The sequence below is a fragment of the Polypterus senegalus genome, chromosome 8, assembly GCF_016835505.1.
Source record: "Polypterus senegalus isolate Bchr_013 chromosome 8, ASM1683550v1, whole genome shotgun sequence".
Classification (NCBI taxonomy): Eukaryota; Metazoa; Chordata; class Cladistia; order Polypteriformes; family Polypteridae; genus Polypterus; species Polypterus senegalus.
The window spans coordinates 18,605,237-18,623,787 of NC_053161.1; the positions used below are offsets into that span (position 1 = coordinate 18,605,237).

The 18,551-nt window shown below is 40.8% G+C and overlaps 1 protein-coding gene across 1 annotated transcript in view; it reads right to left on the reverse strand.

Annotated features, from left to right (window-relative positions):
* The window catches only part of LOC120533831 (ubiquitin carboxyl-terminal hydrolase 15-like), a 209,991-nt gene that overhangs the window by 4,923 nt on the left and 186,517 nt on the right, over window positions 1-18,551 (reverse strand). The window contains exons 19-21 of the mRNA XM_039760853.1: window positions 15,843-15,992; window positions 10,885-10,988; window positions 9,248-9,336 (exon numbers count right to left, since the gene is read on the reverse strand). Coding sequence (XP_039616787.1) covers window positions 9,248-9,336; window positions 10,885-10,988; window positions 15,843-15,992 — 343 coding nt within the window. The remainder of the gene's footprint in view (window positions 1-9,247; window positions 9,337-10,884; window positions 10,989-15,842; window positions 15,993-18,551) is intronic.

The following is an 18,551-nucleotide window of genomic DNA, read 5'->3' on the forward strand; positions in this document are numbered from 1 at the left end:
ACAAAACAAATACTGTATATTGACAGTCATGTTACGTTATTTTTAAAATGTTCCCTTTTCTTTTTCTAGCTTTTTTAACACACTACTTCTCCGCTGCGATACGCGGGTATATATATATATGTATATATATATCCCGATCTACATACTCGAATAATGGATACTTTATTCGCCATCAATGATTGTTTTGGTAAAGCCATACTCAGTGTATTCATTAGATGAGCGGTAAAAAGTAAGAGCGAGGGGAGGATGACTTATTGAGGTATGCAGGCTGTAGTGCGCGTAAACTCTATCTGAATTGCGCGATCACATTTGAAAAAATATATCTTTTCAAGTTCTATTTAGTCCTTATGTGTCAAACTCAAGGGCGGGCCACATCCGCCCGGCGTGTAATTATATCCAGCCCGCGAGATCATTTTATATACTGTATTATTGTTATTAATGGCCCGGGTATATGAAGCGCTGGTAACACAATAAACTACAGATCCCATAATGCAGCGCTTCAGCTGCCTTGCCAAACACTTACGCGTTAATCAAGTCTACCTTATGATGCTGCAAGTTATTGCGAAGCTAGCTCACATGATGCTGAAGAGAAAAGTTGATTCTGAAAATAGAGCCTTTAAAAACCGATGGGAGGCTGAGTATATGTTTACTGAACCCGTGTGTCTCATTTGTGGAGCTAATGTGGCTGTAATTACAGAATTTAATCTAAGACGGCACTATGAGACAAAACATCAGGGAGTTCTGTGTTGTGGAGATTCTCAGGATGGATTGCAGGTGCTCATCAGTGAGGCTGAAAGACCTGAATGCAATGCAGAAGATACAGAAAGCAGAAGAATTAAATAAGAATCAGACACCAGCAGACGTTTTTACCCGTGCACAATCACAAAGTGATTTCAAGTGAAGTTTTATGGGAGACACAAATGCACCAGTGCAACTTTCCCTGTTGCCAAGTAATGTTAAACCAAGTCATCACTACGGTGTTCCCAAATACGCACTTTGCTGATAAACTGAGCGCACTGAGTTTGCACGGCGCTTTGGTGACTTTGAAGAACAAAAAAAGTCCGTCTACATGCGGCTCGAACCTTGTGCATGTTTGGTAGCAAATATCTGTGTGAGAAGCTCTTCTCAGTGATAAAGAATAACAAAACAGCACACAGGAGTCGCCTCACTGATGAGCACCTGCAATCCATCCTGAGAATCTCCACAACACAGAACCTCACAGCAAACAGAAACGAACTTGTTGCCAAAAAAAGATGCCAGGCGTCCAGCTCTAAAATGACATATGAGCAAAGACAACTGAATGATTTGATTTGTTATTGCTGAAAGGAACACATTTTATTTATATTTCTAGGTTTTGTTATGCAGCATGTTCATATTTGAATTTGTATAATTTTGACAGGATATATTTTTATGGAGAAAAATCGGGATATTTAAAATCTAAGTTTATTTTTTATATAAAATTACATAAGAGTAAAGAAATTTGAAGGTTTGTTCTTTTAACGTTTATTTTATTTCTAACTTGTATAATTTAGACAGGATATATTTTTATGGAGAGCAAAATATTATAAGTTGTTTAAGGTTTGAGTTGATTTATTCACGAATAATATTCCTGTCTGTTTTTACCATTCCTACCAAAGATATTTCTGTCGACTAAATAAAAATTCCTTCTATTTAAAATTTAAATAGAACTTGAACAAATCGATAGTTCATAATATCCACGCAGACTTGCACGTAAGATGGGAGTTATCCGTTTTAACAAGCAGCGTATTGCACTGATCTGAAATAGCTGTGTGTGTATATATGTAGATATGTATGTATATGTATATATATGTTTATATATGTGTGTGTGTATGTATATATATATATATATATATATATGTGTGTGTGTATGTAAAAATATATATATATATATTTATATATATTGTAAAGGACCGAGAGAGACAGTAGCAAGGGTTGGGGTTTTCCGGCCCGTATATTGTACAGATAAACAAAAAAACAGGTCAAAATCATAAACAAACAGTTCATAATGCGCGCCGACTCCTGGCGTCGCGCCATTTTATTGGGGAGGAGCGGAAGTGGAGGAATGTCGGGAAGGACCGCAAGGGAGGATGGGAAGGATGGCGTCAGGGCAAGATGGCGGAGGAAGGGCGGAAGTATCGCACTGCGGTCATCCATGCCTATGGTGCAGGAAGGTCTTTTTTCTATGAGGAAGCAGAGGGAGAAAGTTAATACCCCACCATTCCCTGGCGAGTGGTTTCCCAGGTGCTGTCGAATCAATCCGGCCTCCTACTCGGCGTGCGTGACACGATCCCCCTTAGCCCAGGACCGTCAGGTCGGGCGGACCTAACCGAGAGGTCGTGAATACGAGAGAGGGCATCGGCATTGGCCTGAAGGGTGCCCGCCGATAAGTGACAGTGAACTTATACGGCTGTAAGTCCAGGAACCACCTGGTGACCCGCGGATTCGACTCTTTGTGCAGGGACATCCACTGAAGTGCAGCGTGATCAGTCACCAGAGCGAACTTCGCGACCCAGCAGGTAGTACGGAGGTGGGTCACTGCCCACTTAATGGCCAAGGCCTCCCTCTCCACTGCAGCGTACCGGGTCTCCCGGTCCATCAGTTTCCGGCTAAGGTACATCACAGGGTGCTCGACACCATCGGCGCTTTGGCTCAGCACGGCACCCAGGCCTGTGTCCGGCGTCGGTCTGGAGAATAAGCGGAGCCCAAAATCGGGCGTCCGTAACACAGGTGCCGGCGTTAGGGCCTTCTTTAGGTCACTGAGCGCGTGTTCTGCTTTGTCGGTCCACACCACGTATAGGGGCGCCCTTTTTGTCAGGTCAGTCAAGGGTGCTGCTCTTTCGAGAAACGGGAACAAACCGGCGGTAGTAACCAAGCCCCAAGAAAGCCTGCACCTGTTTCTTGGTACTCGGACGGGCCATTCTAAGATGTCTTTCACTTTGGAGCTCTGTGGCGCACCTGTCCTTGTCCCACGAGGTAGCCTAAATATTTGGCCTCCTTTAATCCAAAAACACTTCCGGGGTTTATGCGGAGGCGGCTTTAGCCAGTGTTCGGAGGACAGCTGCGACCTGCAGTAGATGCTCCTCCCAGGTGCGGAATAGATGACAACGTCATCCAGGTAAGCGGCACTATAGGACTGGTGGGCTTCAGCACTCTATCTACCAGGCGTTGGAAGGTCGCCGGGCCCGTGCAGCCCAAATGGGAGGACCTTGTACTGCCAGTGCCCGCTAGGGGTGCTAAAGGCCGTTTTCTCCTTTGCGGATGCCGTTAAAGGAATTTGCCAATACCCTTTTGTCATGTCAAGGGTAGTCAGATATCGAGCCGTACTCCAGCCGCTCAAGGAGGTCGTCAATGCGGGGCATGGGGTAGGCATCGAACTTGGAGATCTGATTCAGGCGTCTAAAGTCATTACAGAACCTCCAGGAGCCGTCTGGCTTGGAGACGAGGACAATAGGGCTGGACCAGGGACTATGGCTCTCTTCAATTATGTCCATGTCCAACATACGTTTCACCTCCAGTTCGACCTCTGCGCGTTTTGCCTCCGGGAGTCGGTAGGGCCTCTCCCGGACGATTACCCGGGCTCCGTGACTATATCGTGCTCAATCAGCGGTCCGGCCGGGTGACTCGCTCACTACCTCGGGATGGCTCGGAGTGTTTGGGCTAACTCCTGCCGCTGCTTGGGGTCAGCTCTTCACCGAGGTTAAGGGCAGTTGTGCTTGCGAAAGGGAGAGTGACCTACGGAGCTGGGAGCTCCTCTCTATCTCCAGGGCTTTAACAGGTTGACATGATAGATCCTCTCACTTTCGATCGACGGTTGGGCTGTTTTACCAAATAGTCGGCGAGTCCTTTCTCTCCTTAACCTCGTAAGGCCCTTGCCAGTGGCGAGCAGCTTCGAGTGGGAGGTGGGGCGAGCACCATAACTTCGGTCCCCGGCGGAACTCCCTGAGGACGGAGTTGCGGTTGTAACACCGGGCCTGCGCTGCTTGCGCACGAGTCACGTGCTCTTTTAGGAGGGGCCTGATCTTTGTGAGTCGGTCGGCGCGTTGCTCGTACTCAAAATATTAGAGGAGGGAAGAGCCTCGGCCTCCCAGCCTTCTTTTAGGATGTCGAGGATTCCCGGGGTTGTCGCCCGTATAGTAATTCAAAGGGGAGAAGCCGTAGAGGCCTGGGGTACCTCCCGGTAGGCAAAAGCACGGCGGGAGGAGCTGGTCCCAGTTCCTGCCGTCAGCGCTGACTACCTTGCGGAGCATCTGCTTAAGCGTCTGATTAAATCGTTCGACCAACCCGTCAGTTTGCGGGTGATAGACTGGCGCTTTCAGGTGCTTTATCTGCAGTAATTTGGCCACCTCCTTGAGCGTATCCGAAGTGAAGGCGTACCCTGGTCCGTGAGGACCTCCTTGGGTATGCCCAGCGTGAAAACAAGTTAACCAGTTCCGTCGCGATGCTTTTAGTATTAGCGGGCGCAGGGGAACCGCCTCTGGGTACCGGGTGGCATAGTCCACCATGACTAGGATATACTTGTGGCCACGGGTTGAGGGCTCCAGGGTCCCACCAAATCGACCCCTATCCTTTCAAAGGGGATGTCCACGAGGGGAATAGGGACTAGAGGAGCACGGTCCCTCCTAGGAATCTGGCGGGTCTGGCACTCGGACAGGATTGACAGAACCGCCGGACCTCCTCATTGATCCCAGGCCAGTAAAAGCGGGCTTAATCCTCTCCAGTGTTTTTCGCCCCGAGGTGGGCCTAGGAGGTGAGCATGTGCCAACTCGCATATCTCCCGCCGGAAGGTACGCGGAATTAGCAACAACTTCCGCACCTCGCCCTCATGGGTAGCCACTTTCGGTACAACAGATCATTTCAAGGACAAAGAAGGGTTCCGCGGTGTGGATCCGTCCGCTGTGAGCTGTTAGGCAGAACAATCGCGTTCGGGCAAAGCGCGGGAGTCATCATTCCACTGCTCCCTCTTAAAGGAGGCGGCGTGGACCGAAATTGATGGTCCAGGCGCCGAGAGGGTCTTGGGGCCTGGGCCGGGGAGAGTTCCTGGCTAGTCCCTTCTCCGGCGGAATCTTCGGGTCAAGGTCCGTAGCCACGAAAGGTCCCCGAGACACCAGCGCCCATAGGGCCTGCCCTTGTGCACGGCGTGGAGGCCGCGGGAGGGTTGCCTTTTCCCCTCATGACAAGATCCAACGAGGCCCCGGGAGCGGCGAATGGCTTACCGCTGATTCTTTTAGACCAGTCTTGTCCCAGATCACTGGGAAGGGGGTCAGGTAACACAGCGACCGTCATTTGGATTGGTTCCCCTTCCAGGTAAGATAGCAGTGGCGGAACGATATGACCTAGTCCCCCATGTACACAGGTAACCAACAAATGTTGCTTTAACCACTGTTGCGGTAAGACAAACGGCGAGCAACAATGGTAATGTTGCTGCCGGAATCAAACAAAGCCACCACGGCGTGCCCATTTAGCAACACCACTCCCGTATTCGGACTCGCCAAGGGATGCGGCGGGTACAATACCTCTCCGATGATGTCCAGCTGCAGTCCATAGGCTCCGGGGCGATGTGATGGGGGCAGTTTGGCAGCAGGTGGCCGGTCTCGCCACACTTGAAACAGCGCGGCGGACCCGGCCTCTCTTTGGCTCTGGCTGGCGCTTCTGCAGCGCGTCGAGGGGGCTCGGGGTGGCCGCCCGTCCCTGCGGTTCCAGCGAGCAGGCTTTTCTGACCCCCAAGTCGGAGGACCGCCAACTGACGCTCCAGGACGTCGAGGAGGCCCGACATGTTTGATAGGCGTGCCCGGACCTGCTGGGCGAGGGAACTGGGCATTGCATTGACCAGGCCTTCACAGGCCACCCGCTCGACGACTTTCCGCCCGTCGGGGCTCTCTGGCCGTAGCCAGCGCCCATCTTGCCCCAGAACTTCGAACGCCTGGGCGCGGCGGGCTTTTCGGGTCAAAGACCCAGTTCCGCCATTCGCCGCCTGCTGGCCCGGCTAATGCCGTAGCGGGCCAATATTTCGGGCTTGAGGAGGTCGTAATTAGCGGCCTCCTCCTCAGGGAGGTCATAATAGGCCCATGGCTGGTCCTTTAGGTATGGCGCCAAGATGGACGCCCACTCGGACCGCTGCCACTGCGTCCGGTGGCCGTCCTCTCAAACATGCCCAGGTAGGCATCGGCGTCCTCGAAGGGCCCATCGGTACCATAGGAGAAGGCGGCTGCCTGGGCGGGTCTGGTCTCGCCCGTTGGGCTTCCACTAACCTGGCCCGTGGCCTCCAGCTCCCGGTTGGTAGCGGCTTGCGCTTGCTGCAGGGCCTGGAGCTGGCGCTCATTCCCTGCAGCACGGTGTTCAGGTCCTGTCCCTCCGTCATTCCGGGATCTCTTATCCTGCCGACTCGCCACTTGTAAAGGACCGAGAGACAGTAGCAAGGGTTGGGGTTTTCCGCCCCGTATATTGTACAGAAAACAAAAACAGGTCAAAATCATAAACAAACAGTTCATAATGCGCGCCGACTCCTGGCGCCGCTGCCATTTTATTGGGGAGGAGCGGAAGTGGAGGAATGTCGGGAAGGACCGCAAGGGAGGATGGGAAGGATGACGCCAGGGCAAGATGGCGGAGGAAGGGCGGAAGTATCGCGACTGCGGTCATCCATGCCTATGGTGCAGGACGGTCTTTTTCCTATGAGGAAGCAGAGGGAGAAAGTTAATACCCCACCATTCCCTGGCGCGAGTGGTTTCCCAGGTGCTGTCGAATCAATCCATGACCTCCTACTGGCGTCGTGACATATATATATATATATATATATATATATATATATATATATATATATATATATATATATATATATATATATATATATATATATATATATATATATATATGACAGCAACACTCATCACTCACAACAGTGACAAAACAATTACATTGACAATCATGTTACGTTATTTTCAAAATGTTTCCTTTTCTTTTCATTGCTTCTTCAACACACTACTTCTCCAAAGGTTGGTATTTTGCTAGCATATATATACATATACATACATATATATACATACATATATATACATATACATACATATATATACATGCATATATATACATATACATATATATATATATATATATATATATACACACACATACATACATATATATATACACCACATATATATATATATATATATATATATATATATATATATATATATATATACACACACACACACACATACATGGCCTTTGTGATGTCATGATTTTAAATCTGAGATCAATTCTGTTAACTTACTTATACATATATTTATACCTATATATATTTATATATATACCTATGTATATTTATATATATATATATATATATATATTTTATATATATATATATATTATATATATATATACACTCACCTAAAGGATTATTAGGAACACTATACTAATACGGTGTTTGACCCCCTTTCGCCTTCAGAACTGCCGTAATTCTACGTGGCATTGATTCAACAAGGTGCTGAAAGCATTCTTTAGAAATGTTGGCCCATATTGATAGGATAGCATCTTGCAGTTGATGGAGATTTGTGGGATGCACATCCAGGGCATGAAGCTCCCATTCCACCACATCTCAAAGATGCTCTATTGGGTTGAGATCTGGTGACTGTGGGGGGCCATTTTAGTACAGTGAACTCATTGTCATGTTCAAGAAACCAATTTGAAATGATTCGAGCTTTGTGACATGGTGCATTATCCTGCTGGAAGTAGCCATCAGAGGATGGGTACATGGTGGTCATGAAGGGATGGACATGGTCAGAAACAATGCTCAGGTAGCCCGTGGCATTTAAACGATGCCCAATTGGCACTAAGGGGCCTAAAGTGTGCCAAGAAAACATCCCCCACACCATTACACCACCACCACCAGCCTGCACAGTGGTAACAAGGCATGATGGATCCATGTTCTCATTCTGTTTCCGCCAAATTCTGACTCTACCATTTGAACGTCTCAACAGAAATTGAGACTCATCAGACCAGGCAACATTTTTCCAGGCTTCAACTGTCCAATTTTGATGAGCTCGTGCAAATTGTAGCCCTTTTTTTTCCTATTTGTAGTGGAGATGAGTGGTACCCGGTGGGGTCTTCTGCTGTTGTAGCCCATCCGCCTCAAGGTTGTGCATGTTGTGGCTTCACAAATGCTTTGCTGCATACCTCGGTTGTAACGAGTGGTTATTTCAGTCAAAGTTGCTCTTCTATCAGCTTGAATCAGTCGGCCCATTCTCCTCTGACCTCTAGCATCAACAAGGCATTTTCGCCCACAGGACTGCCGCATACTGGATGTTTTTCCTTTTCACACCATTCTTTGTAAACCCTAGAAATGGTTGTGCGTGAAAATCAGTAACTGAGCAGATTGTGAAATACTCAGACCGGCCCGTCTGGCACCAACAACCATGCCACGCTCAAAATTGCTTAAATCACCTTTCTTTCCCATTCTGACATTCAGTTTGGAGTTCAGGAGATTGTCTTGACCAGGACCACACCCCTAAATGCATTGAAGCAGCTGCCATGTGATTGGTTGATTAAATAATTGCATTAATGAGAAATTGAACAGGTGTTCCTAATAATCTTTTAGGTGAGTGTATATATATATATATATATATATATATATATATATATATATATATATATATATATAAAGATACCAATACTTTTTGCTACTAGCGTGCAAATTGTTGCAGAAAGAAATGCTGGAGGCCAGTCTGAACCACTGACAGAGCAGAAAGGTTCAGGGTTCCAGAATATAAGAAGATGCTAGAGGGTGAGTTAGTCTGCTCTTCCAAGAGAAATCAGAAGGCCCTCTTCCACCATGGACGTAAATCTGTGGGTTGACAATTAACATCAGAAGTTTAAAATGCCACCATGTTACAGCGAAAGAGAGACAAGGGCTCACATTGGCTTGAGGGAGAGAGAACAGGAGGTAAGAATGGGAATCATTTTTAATGGTACAGTGGTAAGCAAGTGGATAAACCACTACACCAGACAGACTCACTTTTACCCTAGATAAGAAAAAAGGTTAGTTGTTTCTGGTTATTTGTATTTGATTATCCCTCTGTTGAGTTTACTTTTGTTAAAATATGTTTTTCATCTTTTTGCCTGCCTTTAACTATATTTATTAAGCACATGCACACACAAATCATAATACAAATATTTTAGTGAAGTATTTTTGTGGCTACACAATTTCATTGTTATATACTGTAGTATTTACCACTATTTGTTCTTCAGATGCAGATGAAACACTGTTGTCATCAAAATAATACCATTTCCCATTGTCTTTGTTCTTTGCAAAAGCTGTATCTGTAATACAACATAATAGATAATATTTAGTAGTAATCCAACAAGCATCACTTTCAAAGGATATGAAAGCATTAAGTTTACAGGTGCTGGTCATAAAATTAGAATATCATGACAAAGTTGATTTCAGTAATTCCATTCAAAAAGTGAAACTTGTACAGTATATTAGATTCATTCATTACACACAGACTGATGTATTTAAAATGTTTATTTCTTTTAATTTTGATGATTATAACTGACAACTAATGAAAGTCCCAAATTCAGTATTAAAATAATTTTAACTGATAACGGATGTAAACAAGAAGAAAAAAAAAACATTTTATACTTACTTGACAGTTTTAAATGAAGTTTATTATGCTAAATATAAAATAAATGAAGTTTATTATACTGAAAATCTTAGCAGAGACTGCAAAAATATAGATTTAATCCGTAACTACAATTAAAATTAGTAACTTTATGATTTTACAGGAGCCTATAAGCATTAAATCTAAGTGATTTTGTTCATCTACATAAAACTAGACTTTGATATGTAACAACTTCTTTTATATTTTGGGCACTATGCGACTTTGTGAACTCTGTCACTCGATCAACTTCCTTTTGTTGATTATATCACTGTGTAAAACAACAAATAGTACGCTTTTTCCTTGCCTCCACTTGGTATTCGCTGACATTCTTCTATTTTCCCTCTTGCTTTTCCCATTGTCTTTTCACAGAAGGCTGAGCTTAAGGGCTATTTATATTGATTTGCATATTCAAAGAGGCGTAATTCTGGGAGAACATGGGGCGGGAGAGCAGGCGCGTGCACGTGCGTTACTTTCCCGTTGACCGGGATTTATGTAGCAGAATAACGGAAGTTTATGTATGCATAGATTTATGCATCTGATTTTTCTGTGCTTACGCGTCATGTTATAGTGTGATTTCTACGCACGGCGTTATACATGAGGCCTCAGGTCTTACAAATGCTTTCATAGATCTTTCATGCGTTATTAGCTTCAAAAGCTCTTTTTGGAGGTTCTCCGATGTCTTATCATTAGGACATGTTGCACCCCAACAGTTCTGTGAGAGATTCACATATTTTTTATCAATCTAAAAATACTCTGATCTTAATCTAAGTCATAGTAGATAACAATGCTATTCTTACTGCTTTTGTAAAACTTACTTTGCAAATTAGCTTCTATTGAGGGTGGCACAGGTGTTATATAAGATAAGTTCTGAAGTATATTGGTGTGCTAATGTAGAAGAATGATCCTAATGCATACTTTAGCAATTTTTCTTATGCAAAAAAGTTCTTTAAAGAAGATACAGTCAAGTGATTAGGCAGCTGACAATTTTCTCTTGTTTGGTGATCTTTTTGAGAGAGATGATCAAATTAACTGCATTTATTACTGATATGCAAATTAAACAAATATTGACCATGCTCAAAACGGTCAAAAATAACTTTGAATTGGGTTACACATGAAAGATTTGAACATTTTGGGTGAATACACCTAAACATCATTTTCTGTTGCATTTACAGAAATGAGCAATGCTACATAAAAAATTTCTTCTTACAGTGTCCACCTCCCATTCCTCCATAATGGTTGGAAACTGCAATTAGATCATAACGACAAGGGCCAGCATTTGGATTGATTAGAAACTCAGAAATGTCCAGGTCACTGTTATAAAAAATAGAAATAAAAATAAATAGTTTAATAAGAAAAACACAATTCTCAATAAAGAATAAAATGCACTCTTCAAGATTCCTACAGGTATCATTTTAATTTATTTTAAACAATTTACATTAGCAGACATCACAGCGTGTAGTGTCTGGTTCTGGAAGTTCTGCTATACTTTTTTTTAACACCGTCAATATGTGAATGCTGCATAATAGCAATGATGACACGCAATCTCACTCAGCATACAGTGTTTGTTATTCTCTGCAGTTTGAAAAACTAGTGTATACATGAAACAATGTATACAAAAATATGGGACAAATCATGTCCCTTATTGTATTATTACTTGTATTTTTTGGTTCAATACATGATGACACAGTATTACAAGGGAAGAGTGGTGATTCTACTGGTATATGTGGAAGAAGACCATTATTAACAAACAACACATGAAACAATCAAGCACTATTAATAGTTTTGTATTTATTTGGCACGGTTTCATTAAGTGTAAAGTACGGTCAAATTGACAGGATTAAATTAATGCATTTATGGGTTGCATTAAAAAAATTTAATAGCAGAAATTTATAATGTTTTAATCACACACGTTAATGCCAATTAATCCATCCATCCATCCATCGCCTAACCCGCTGAATCCAAATAGGGTCACGGGGTCTGCTGGAGCCAATCCCAGCCAACACAGGGCACAAGGCAGGAACCAATCCTGGGCAGGGTGCCAACCCACGGCAGGACACACACAAACACACCCACACACCAAGCACACACTAGGGCCAATTTAGAATCGCCAATCCACCCAACCTGCATGTCTTTGGATTGTGGGAGGAAACCGGAGCGCCGCCAATTAATCAGCGGGTCTAATTTTAAGATATCTTATATTAAAAATTGACAAACCTATCCTTTAAGTCAGTTATTTCTTCACATTTATGACAGACATTAAGTTGCCACATGAAAATGTGAAGCAATTTGAAATTTTACAAATTTTTTAAAATATAAGGCCTGTTCTTGCAATTTAAAATAGGATTCAAGGCACCAGTCCAAGCGTGCAAATAAAAGGCATAAAACTTACTGAATATGTTAATTTTTAAACAGCAAACATTTTGACTTAAGAAAATTTGCTTTCTGGGTATGTTTATAAAAACAAAAAGAAACTGGATGTAACATCTTTGCTGACAGATTCTTGGTGCTATTTTTCTTGAGGAATGAATATATAACCTGCTATCTTACCTCATGGGTGAATTTTTGACATTTTCCACAGGTGTACAACCAATGGCCAGTTATCAGTGCCCTTACCATTGGTTCAGGCCTAATATGTTTCTCCTTTCACTGGAATTCTGTTTCTTCAATGATTATATTCTGTCAAGGCTAGTAAAAAATTATGCTCTGCACAAAAGTGTGCACAGTGTCTGTTATGGAGGCAAAGCTGACAGTATACAATGAAATCATCTAACATGAGTGGGCATCTGCCATCAGATCTGATTCTACATGATTCAAAATGTGCTTCAAATCATGTTTTATATGCATTGCTGGCACACATACTGAACCTTATATAGACACAGTATGAAAATCATTTTTCTTTCACTAAATGATATTTTGTATATTGTGAAGTTCCACATTACATTGGTGCTACCAGCTATGGCCATCGTGCAATATTTGATGTATGTTAGCATGAAGCAAAGAAACTATTTATTGTTGTATATTTATACATTGTGGGGTCTGCTATGTTTAGAGAAAATGCTGCAAGCATGCTGCCTTCCAGAACTGTGCTCTTCACTCGTAGCTTGCTCAATCCATGCTGTATAATTTTCTCTGTGTGGAAACAGGTGCATGCTGTTTGCTAATTACTCACAGTCTTTGAAAAATGATGTAATACTATTCACAGTGATTTTATATATGGTTGTATCTAACTGGAATCATGAATTGTAGATCTATATTTTTCACCTGGTGCATTCTTTATTATATTTTACATAGCTTGCAGTGCATTTTGAGTGAAATACAAAAATTCTAAAACGGACTACATCTACAGAGGTAGGGGCATCACAGGCAGAAAACTGAACCAAATCTAAGGCAATTCTCCTTAAAGACAGGTACAGACTCTGCAGGGGTTAAAAAGACAAACAGCAACTACTGAGTGGCTGGCACAAATCCTTCCCTATGAGGGACCCAAAGACAAGTACATCTTTGTTCGTTTCACACTAAAGCACATGTCTCTCTCTCTCTCTCTCTCCAGAGTCTGCATTGAGCCCTTAACTTGAAAACAGAGTCTAGCTAGCTAAGGAAAACTGATCAGTACAGGTTTTCAGTGTTACATCAAAATGTACTTTTCCTGTAACTATAAGAAAGGCTATGTGAACATAGCCACTGACCATCTGACTAATAAGTTGTGTATACATTCTTATCATTAAATAATTATATAACAAAGAAAAAAAAAAAAAAAAATTCAATATCACCAACTTTGCACTTTGTAATATTTAACAGCTGTATATCTACTGTAAATATTATACATTGTTCTGATGTTCAATTTTGTGTTTTACACTATATTATCTTGTATTTTAATGTAAGCATACTTGTAAACACTATTTGAAAACGCTATGCATTTTGAACTCATTTGGGTTATGGTACATGATACTGAAAATTCAAATAGTAATGTTTTCAGAAATTAGATTCAACCATAACCTCATTCATTTGGAATTTAAAACATCCACGTATCTAAAGAGCGACCCTACAAAAGCCTAAGGCAGAAGGTGGCATGGCTCTACCTAACTTTCAATTTTGTTACTGGGCAGCAAATATACAAGCTATAAAAACCAGGACATGGACACAAATAGATGAACATACACAGGCTTGGTTGGCAATAGAAATAAAATCCTGCAGTACATCTTTATATTCTTTGCTTTGTACTCCAATAAATGCAAGTTATCGCCAATATACTAAAAACCCAACTGTATTTCACTTACTCAGAATACGGAACCAATGTAGAAAGCATTTTAAGATAAAGAAGCTTTTAACTGTGTCACCTCTGCACCAGAACCACCTTTTTCCACCCTGTCAAACATATGCAGTTTTTAATGTCTGGAAAATATTTGGGATTAAATCACTTAAGAGATCTGTACATAGACAGCGTCTTTGCATCCTACGAACAATTACATTTTACTTCCTAGCAACACATTTCTTTCACTACCTTCAAATCAGAAACTTTGTTAAACAGAACCTGCCCAATTTTCCTCACCTCCCACCAACCTCTATGCCGGAAAAAATATTGATCAGTCTTGAGGATTCAGAAAGCATTTCTGTAATATATAAAACCATTTTACAATGCCTCTCTTTCAAAGATCCAAGAGGACAGTGGGAATAGGATCTCTCAATATTTCAGAAAAGGAGTGGAAAGTAGCAATGCAGAGAATGCACTCGAGCTCCATATATGCAAAGCATACAATTATTCAACTTAAAATTATATATGGGCACATACAGTACAGGCCAAAAGTTTGGACACACCTCTTCATTCAATGTGTTTTCATGACCATTTACATTGGTAGATTCTCACTGAAGGCATCAAAACTATGAATGAACACATGTGGAGTTATGTACTTAACAAAAAAAGGTGAAATAACTGAAAACATGTTTTATATTCTAGTTTCTTCAAAATAGCCACCCTTTGCTCTGATTACTGCTTTGCACACTCTTGGCATTCTCTCGATGAGCTTCAACAGGTAGTCAGTCACCTAAAATAAAACCATTTCAAGTATGTTTATCTGAGTGTGAGGTACCTTGAATTGTATAGGGTAAATAATATACCGTTATTTGGAATCTGTGTAAATGTAGGGTGACAGGAAATGCAAGGCAAGAAATGTTGAACACATAATTAGAACAGAAACTTTTTTCATGCTCTACTAATAATTGGAAAAATGCTGACATGAAGTGTATATATAATAAGTCCAAATATTAAATAAACACTTTAAAAAAAGACACAGATATAACAAAACAGTGCACTTTTTCCAAAATAAAAGAAATTGGGATAGGGTAAGACACATACACCCATATATGTCTCCTTGGCTGGTGAAGAGGTAAGAACTGCTGTCTCGAAGTCGAGAGTCAATTTTATTTTTTGCCTCCAAATGCCGTAAAACCTTCCAAGAAGACAGTAAAGGTTTATATGACACCTGAGCTGTAGTTAGGTTGAAACTTATAGTTCTGAAAGTTAAGTTGCACAACTTAATGGCAATTTTTATGTGTTATTATTATTACTGATTTATGCCTTAATTTTGGGATGTATATGTACCTTTTGTAAAGTACTTTGTAACATATATTTTTTGTATTTATTTATTTATTTATTTATGCATTTCAGACAATGTTTTCTTTAAAACCCAGAAAGCAGTATGGCACTTAAATGCACTAAATGGATTTAGTTTTCACAAATAATTTTATTTTATGTAATTTAAGCTATAAAAATGTTGTTTTTCCTAAAAAGGACATCAATTACTGTTAATTTTAAGAGAGATGGTTTTTTTTTTTTTTGGGAAATTATTACTTTTCGCAAAAGTATTTCTTATCTGATTACTAGATTAATTGATGGTACAACTGGTAGAATACTGGATTACTTAAATAATCAATTGATGCGGCCCTACTTGCTCTCCAAGCTAAATAAATCTACAAAATATCTTTGGCTTTCAAACTATACTCTTCTTATCTAGTAAGTCACCATAAATTTCAAAATATTCTTTATAAAAATACCAATCCTTTTTTAATTCTTTCTTAAGTGAAATAAGAATAAGAACACAAAAATAAATGCACATTATAAGGTTACATTTAATCATTTAAACAAAGAAATCCATGAAAAAATAGTACCTTATGGGAAAATCAACTAATGTATCTAATTTGTCTCTCATATATCTGCTGTAGGAAAATCGTTTCAGGTGTACCACAAGAACAGGTGGCAACGACCAAAGATCTAGTTTTTTGGTGGCTTGCTGATGCTGTTTGCAGTTTGGGCAGTACCTAGAAATGAAAAAGTATAAAAATGAAACAATTATACATTATGCAGCATTTTACAGTTGTCAAGCATTAATAAATCCTTTATCAGATAAATATCTTTTCTGATCATAAACAAAAGAAAAAAATCTTAAGTTTTTTTTTAAAACATGTCTCATGAAGATGGTTGTGGTAAATGCAATTAAGGTCCATGGTGAAGAACAGTTTTAAAAGCATAAAACAGCATGCTTAAGCTTTGTGAGTGGTGCAGGTGCACACATGTAAAGCATGCACATATGACTCTGGTGGTCAACTGTGGAAATTGGCTTGCTACATTCACATGCAGATTAGTGTACTTTAACCAGTTGCCTCAACAACACTCCAGAGTTCTGCGATTGCGGCACCTGTGTCTGATTGGAGAATAAAAAAGGAGCCTGAGCAGGAAGCAGGAAGAAGGGAATAAGACTGAGAGAGGAGGGATGTGAAGTCAAATGGAGGCAAGCAGTCAAGGACATGAGTCCTGGAAGAGGAGCATGTGGCCGGTGCTTGAGGGACAAGAGTTGCTCCTACTGAGCAACCCCAATGAGCAGGGGCGACTAAGTGCTTGAAGTGGGCTCCTGTGTGAGGCCTCTGAAGATGGGAACCTGAGCCTGATTAAATGGTTGATTGAACCTGCTTAGGAACATCTCCTCTTGTTGCAGAGACCCTATTGGGCAAGCAGAGGAAATGTCAGTTTTTAAAGAGAAACACTTGAGTTTTACTGAGTATTTTAAAGGATGGACAGATTTTGCCTGGGATTTAAGCCTAGTTTTCATTTGAATATTTATTGTTGGTATTAACCTCCATGTGAAAGCATCTGTTTTATTGGGATTATTTGTTTGCTTATAAAGTGTGGAGACTGCACATTTTTACTTTGTTGTTTAAAGAATTAAAATACTATTTGCATTTTGCATCATTCGCTTGCTGTGATGTGTGTCCTCCTTGACCTGGCCACATGAATATTGGAGGTCACAGGTTTAAGAGGTTATGGCAGCTGACTTGGATCATCATAGTGGCACTGGTAATTATTAAAACACAAAATACTAACAATTCAACACGTTAATTCATTTCTGTACTGCCCATCTGTATGTTACTGATGTAGTTTTGGCTAAAAGGAGATTACTGCACTTGCCAAAACTGTACATTACATACACTAGAGAGGAATAGCTTGATTTCTTTACTCTTTCAATGCACAATCTTTTCACGAGAAATGTTGCAAGTTACAAATTATGTAACTTGGCAATAGCTAAAGACATATACATTGTTCTCCATAATTAAAAACTGTGAAAATGGGGGGGAAAAGAAGTCAGTGGGAGGTCACTGAGATGCCTTACATTGTACATACTTGAAATATGCAATTCTGTGTGGTACTACAAATAGCACATTCCTAAAGTTTACTAGTATTACAAAAAATTAAAAATTGCTCCTTTAGGAAACATGGGTTTTCCTTGTATTTTGATCAGATTTTTAAAGAAATTGTCATAGTTTGGCAATATTTACTATATATGTTTACAATTATATGTTTAATTTAAATTCTACCATTGCAGGTGCAAATAACTGGATTAAAATATTCATGCCATATATTCTGAGAAGCTATTATTTTTATATAGGTACAGTATATAAAAGCAGAATATCTTTTGATTTTTTTAAGTTTATGATATATGAGGTTAATTGCATATTGCATTAACTAGTCTGGTGAAGGTGTGATAAGAGACCAAATCTCAGCATATCTGATTTTTTTCCTATTATTCTTTGTGAACTAATAGGGAAACATGCACTTTTAGAAACCTTATCTTTTATCTTAATCACTCATCATGAAGTTAACTTTCAAGTGTTTCAATTTATAAATTTTTAGATGAAAGACACTCATTGTTTATCCTTTTCAATTTATAAATGTAGATGGATGTTCCTTTCATTTGTTAAATTACAAACAAAAAACTGAAGAGCTAAAAAAAACCCTCAATTTTTGGAATAGAAAACTCCTATTCAGCAACCTATCACAAGCACCATGATCTCTCTCTGGGTTTTAAGGTAAGATGAGAGCATGTGAACCAACCTCAACACCCAAGCAAGCTTGCTCTTTAGTCTACTGACAACAATGTAATTAAGTCTGCTTTACCCAGCACTCATCCATGACAGGGTTTCAGAATATCAACACTGCAAAGGCACACTTAAGGGCCTGGTCTCCATCTAAACCGTTGACAAGCAACACGTACAAAGCTTTCACCTTCTCTACCTGCGTCAGGAAGTGCATCAGACATTTTAATATTTACAGACTTCATCATTACAGTATTATCCTGTTTTTCTGGTGATCTTTTCCTGAACATTGAAAAGAAACTTTCACCAGTATTCAGCAAATTAGTGTTTTCAGTGTTTTACACTGGAAAAAACGATATATATGCCACTGCCAGGTGGGCACAATATCACAGAGAACTACAGCTGCAAGGATCACCATCTTTCTTGACTCTTTTCCTGAAAAACTGGCTGATAACCTGGAATGGGAAGTACAGAGCTGCTGACACTGTGGACAACTCTTCTGGGAAAGAA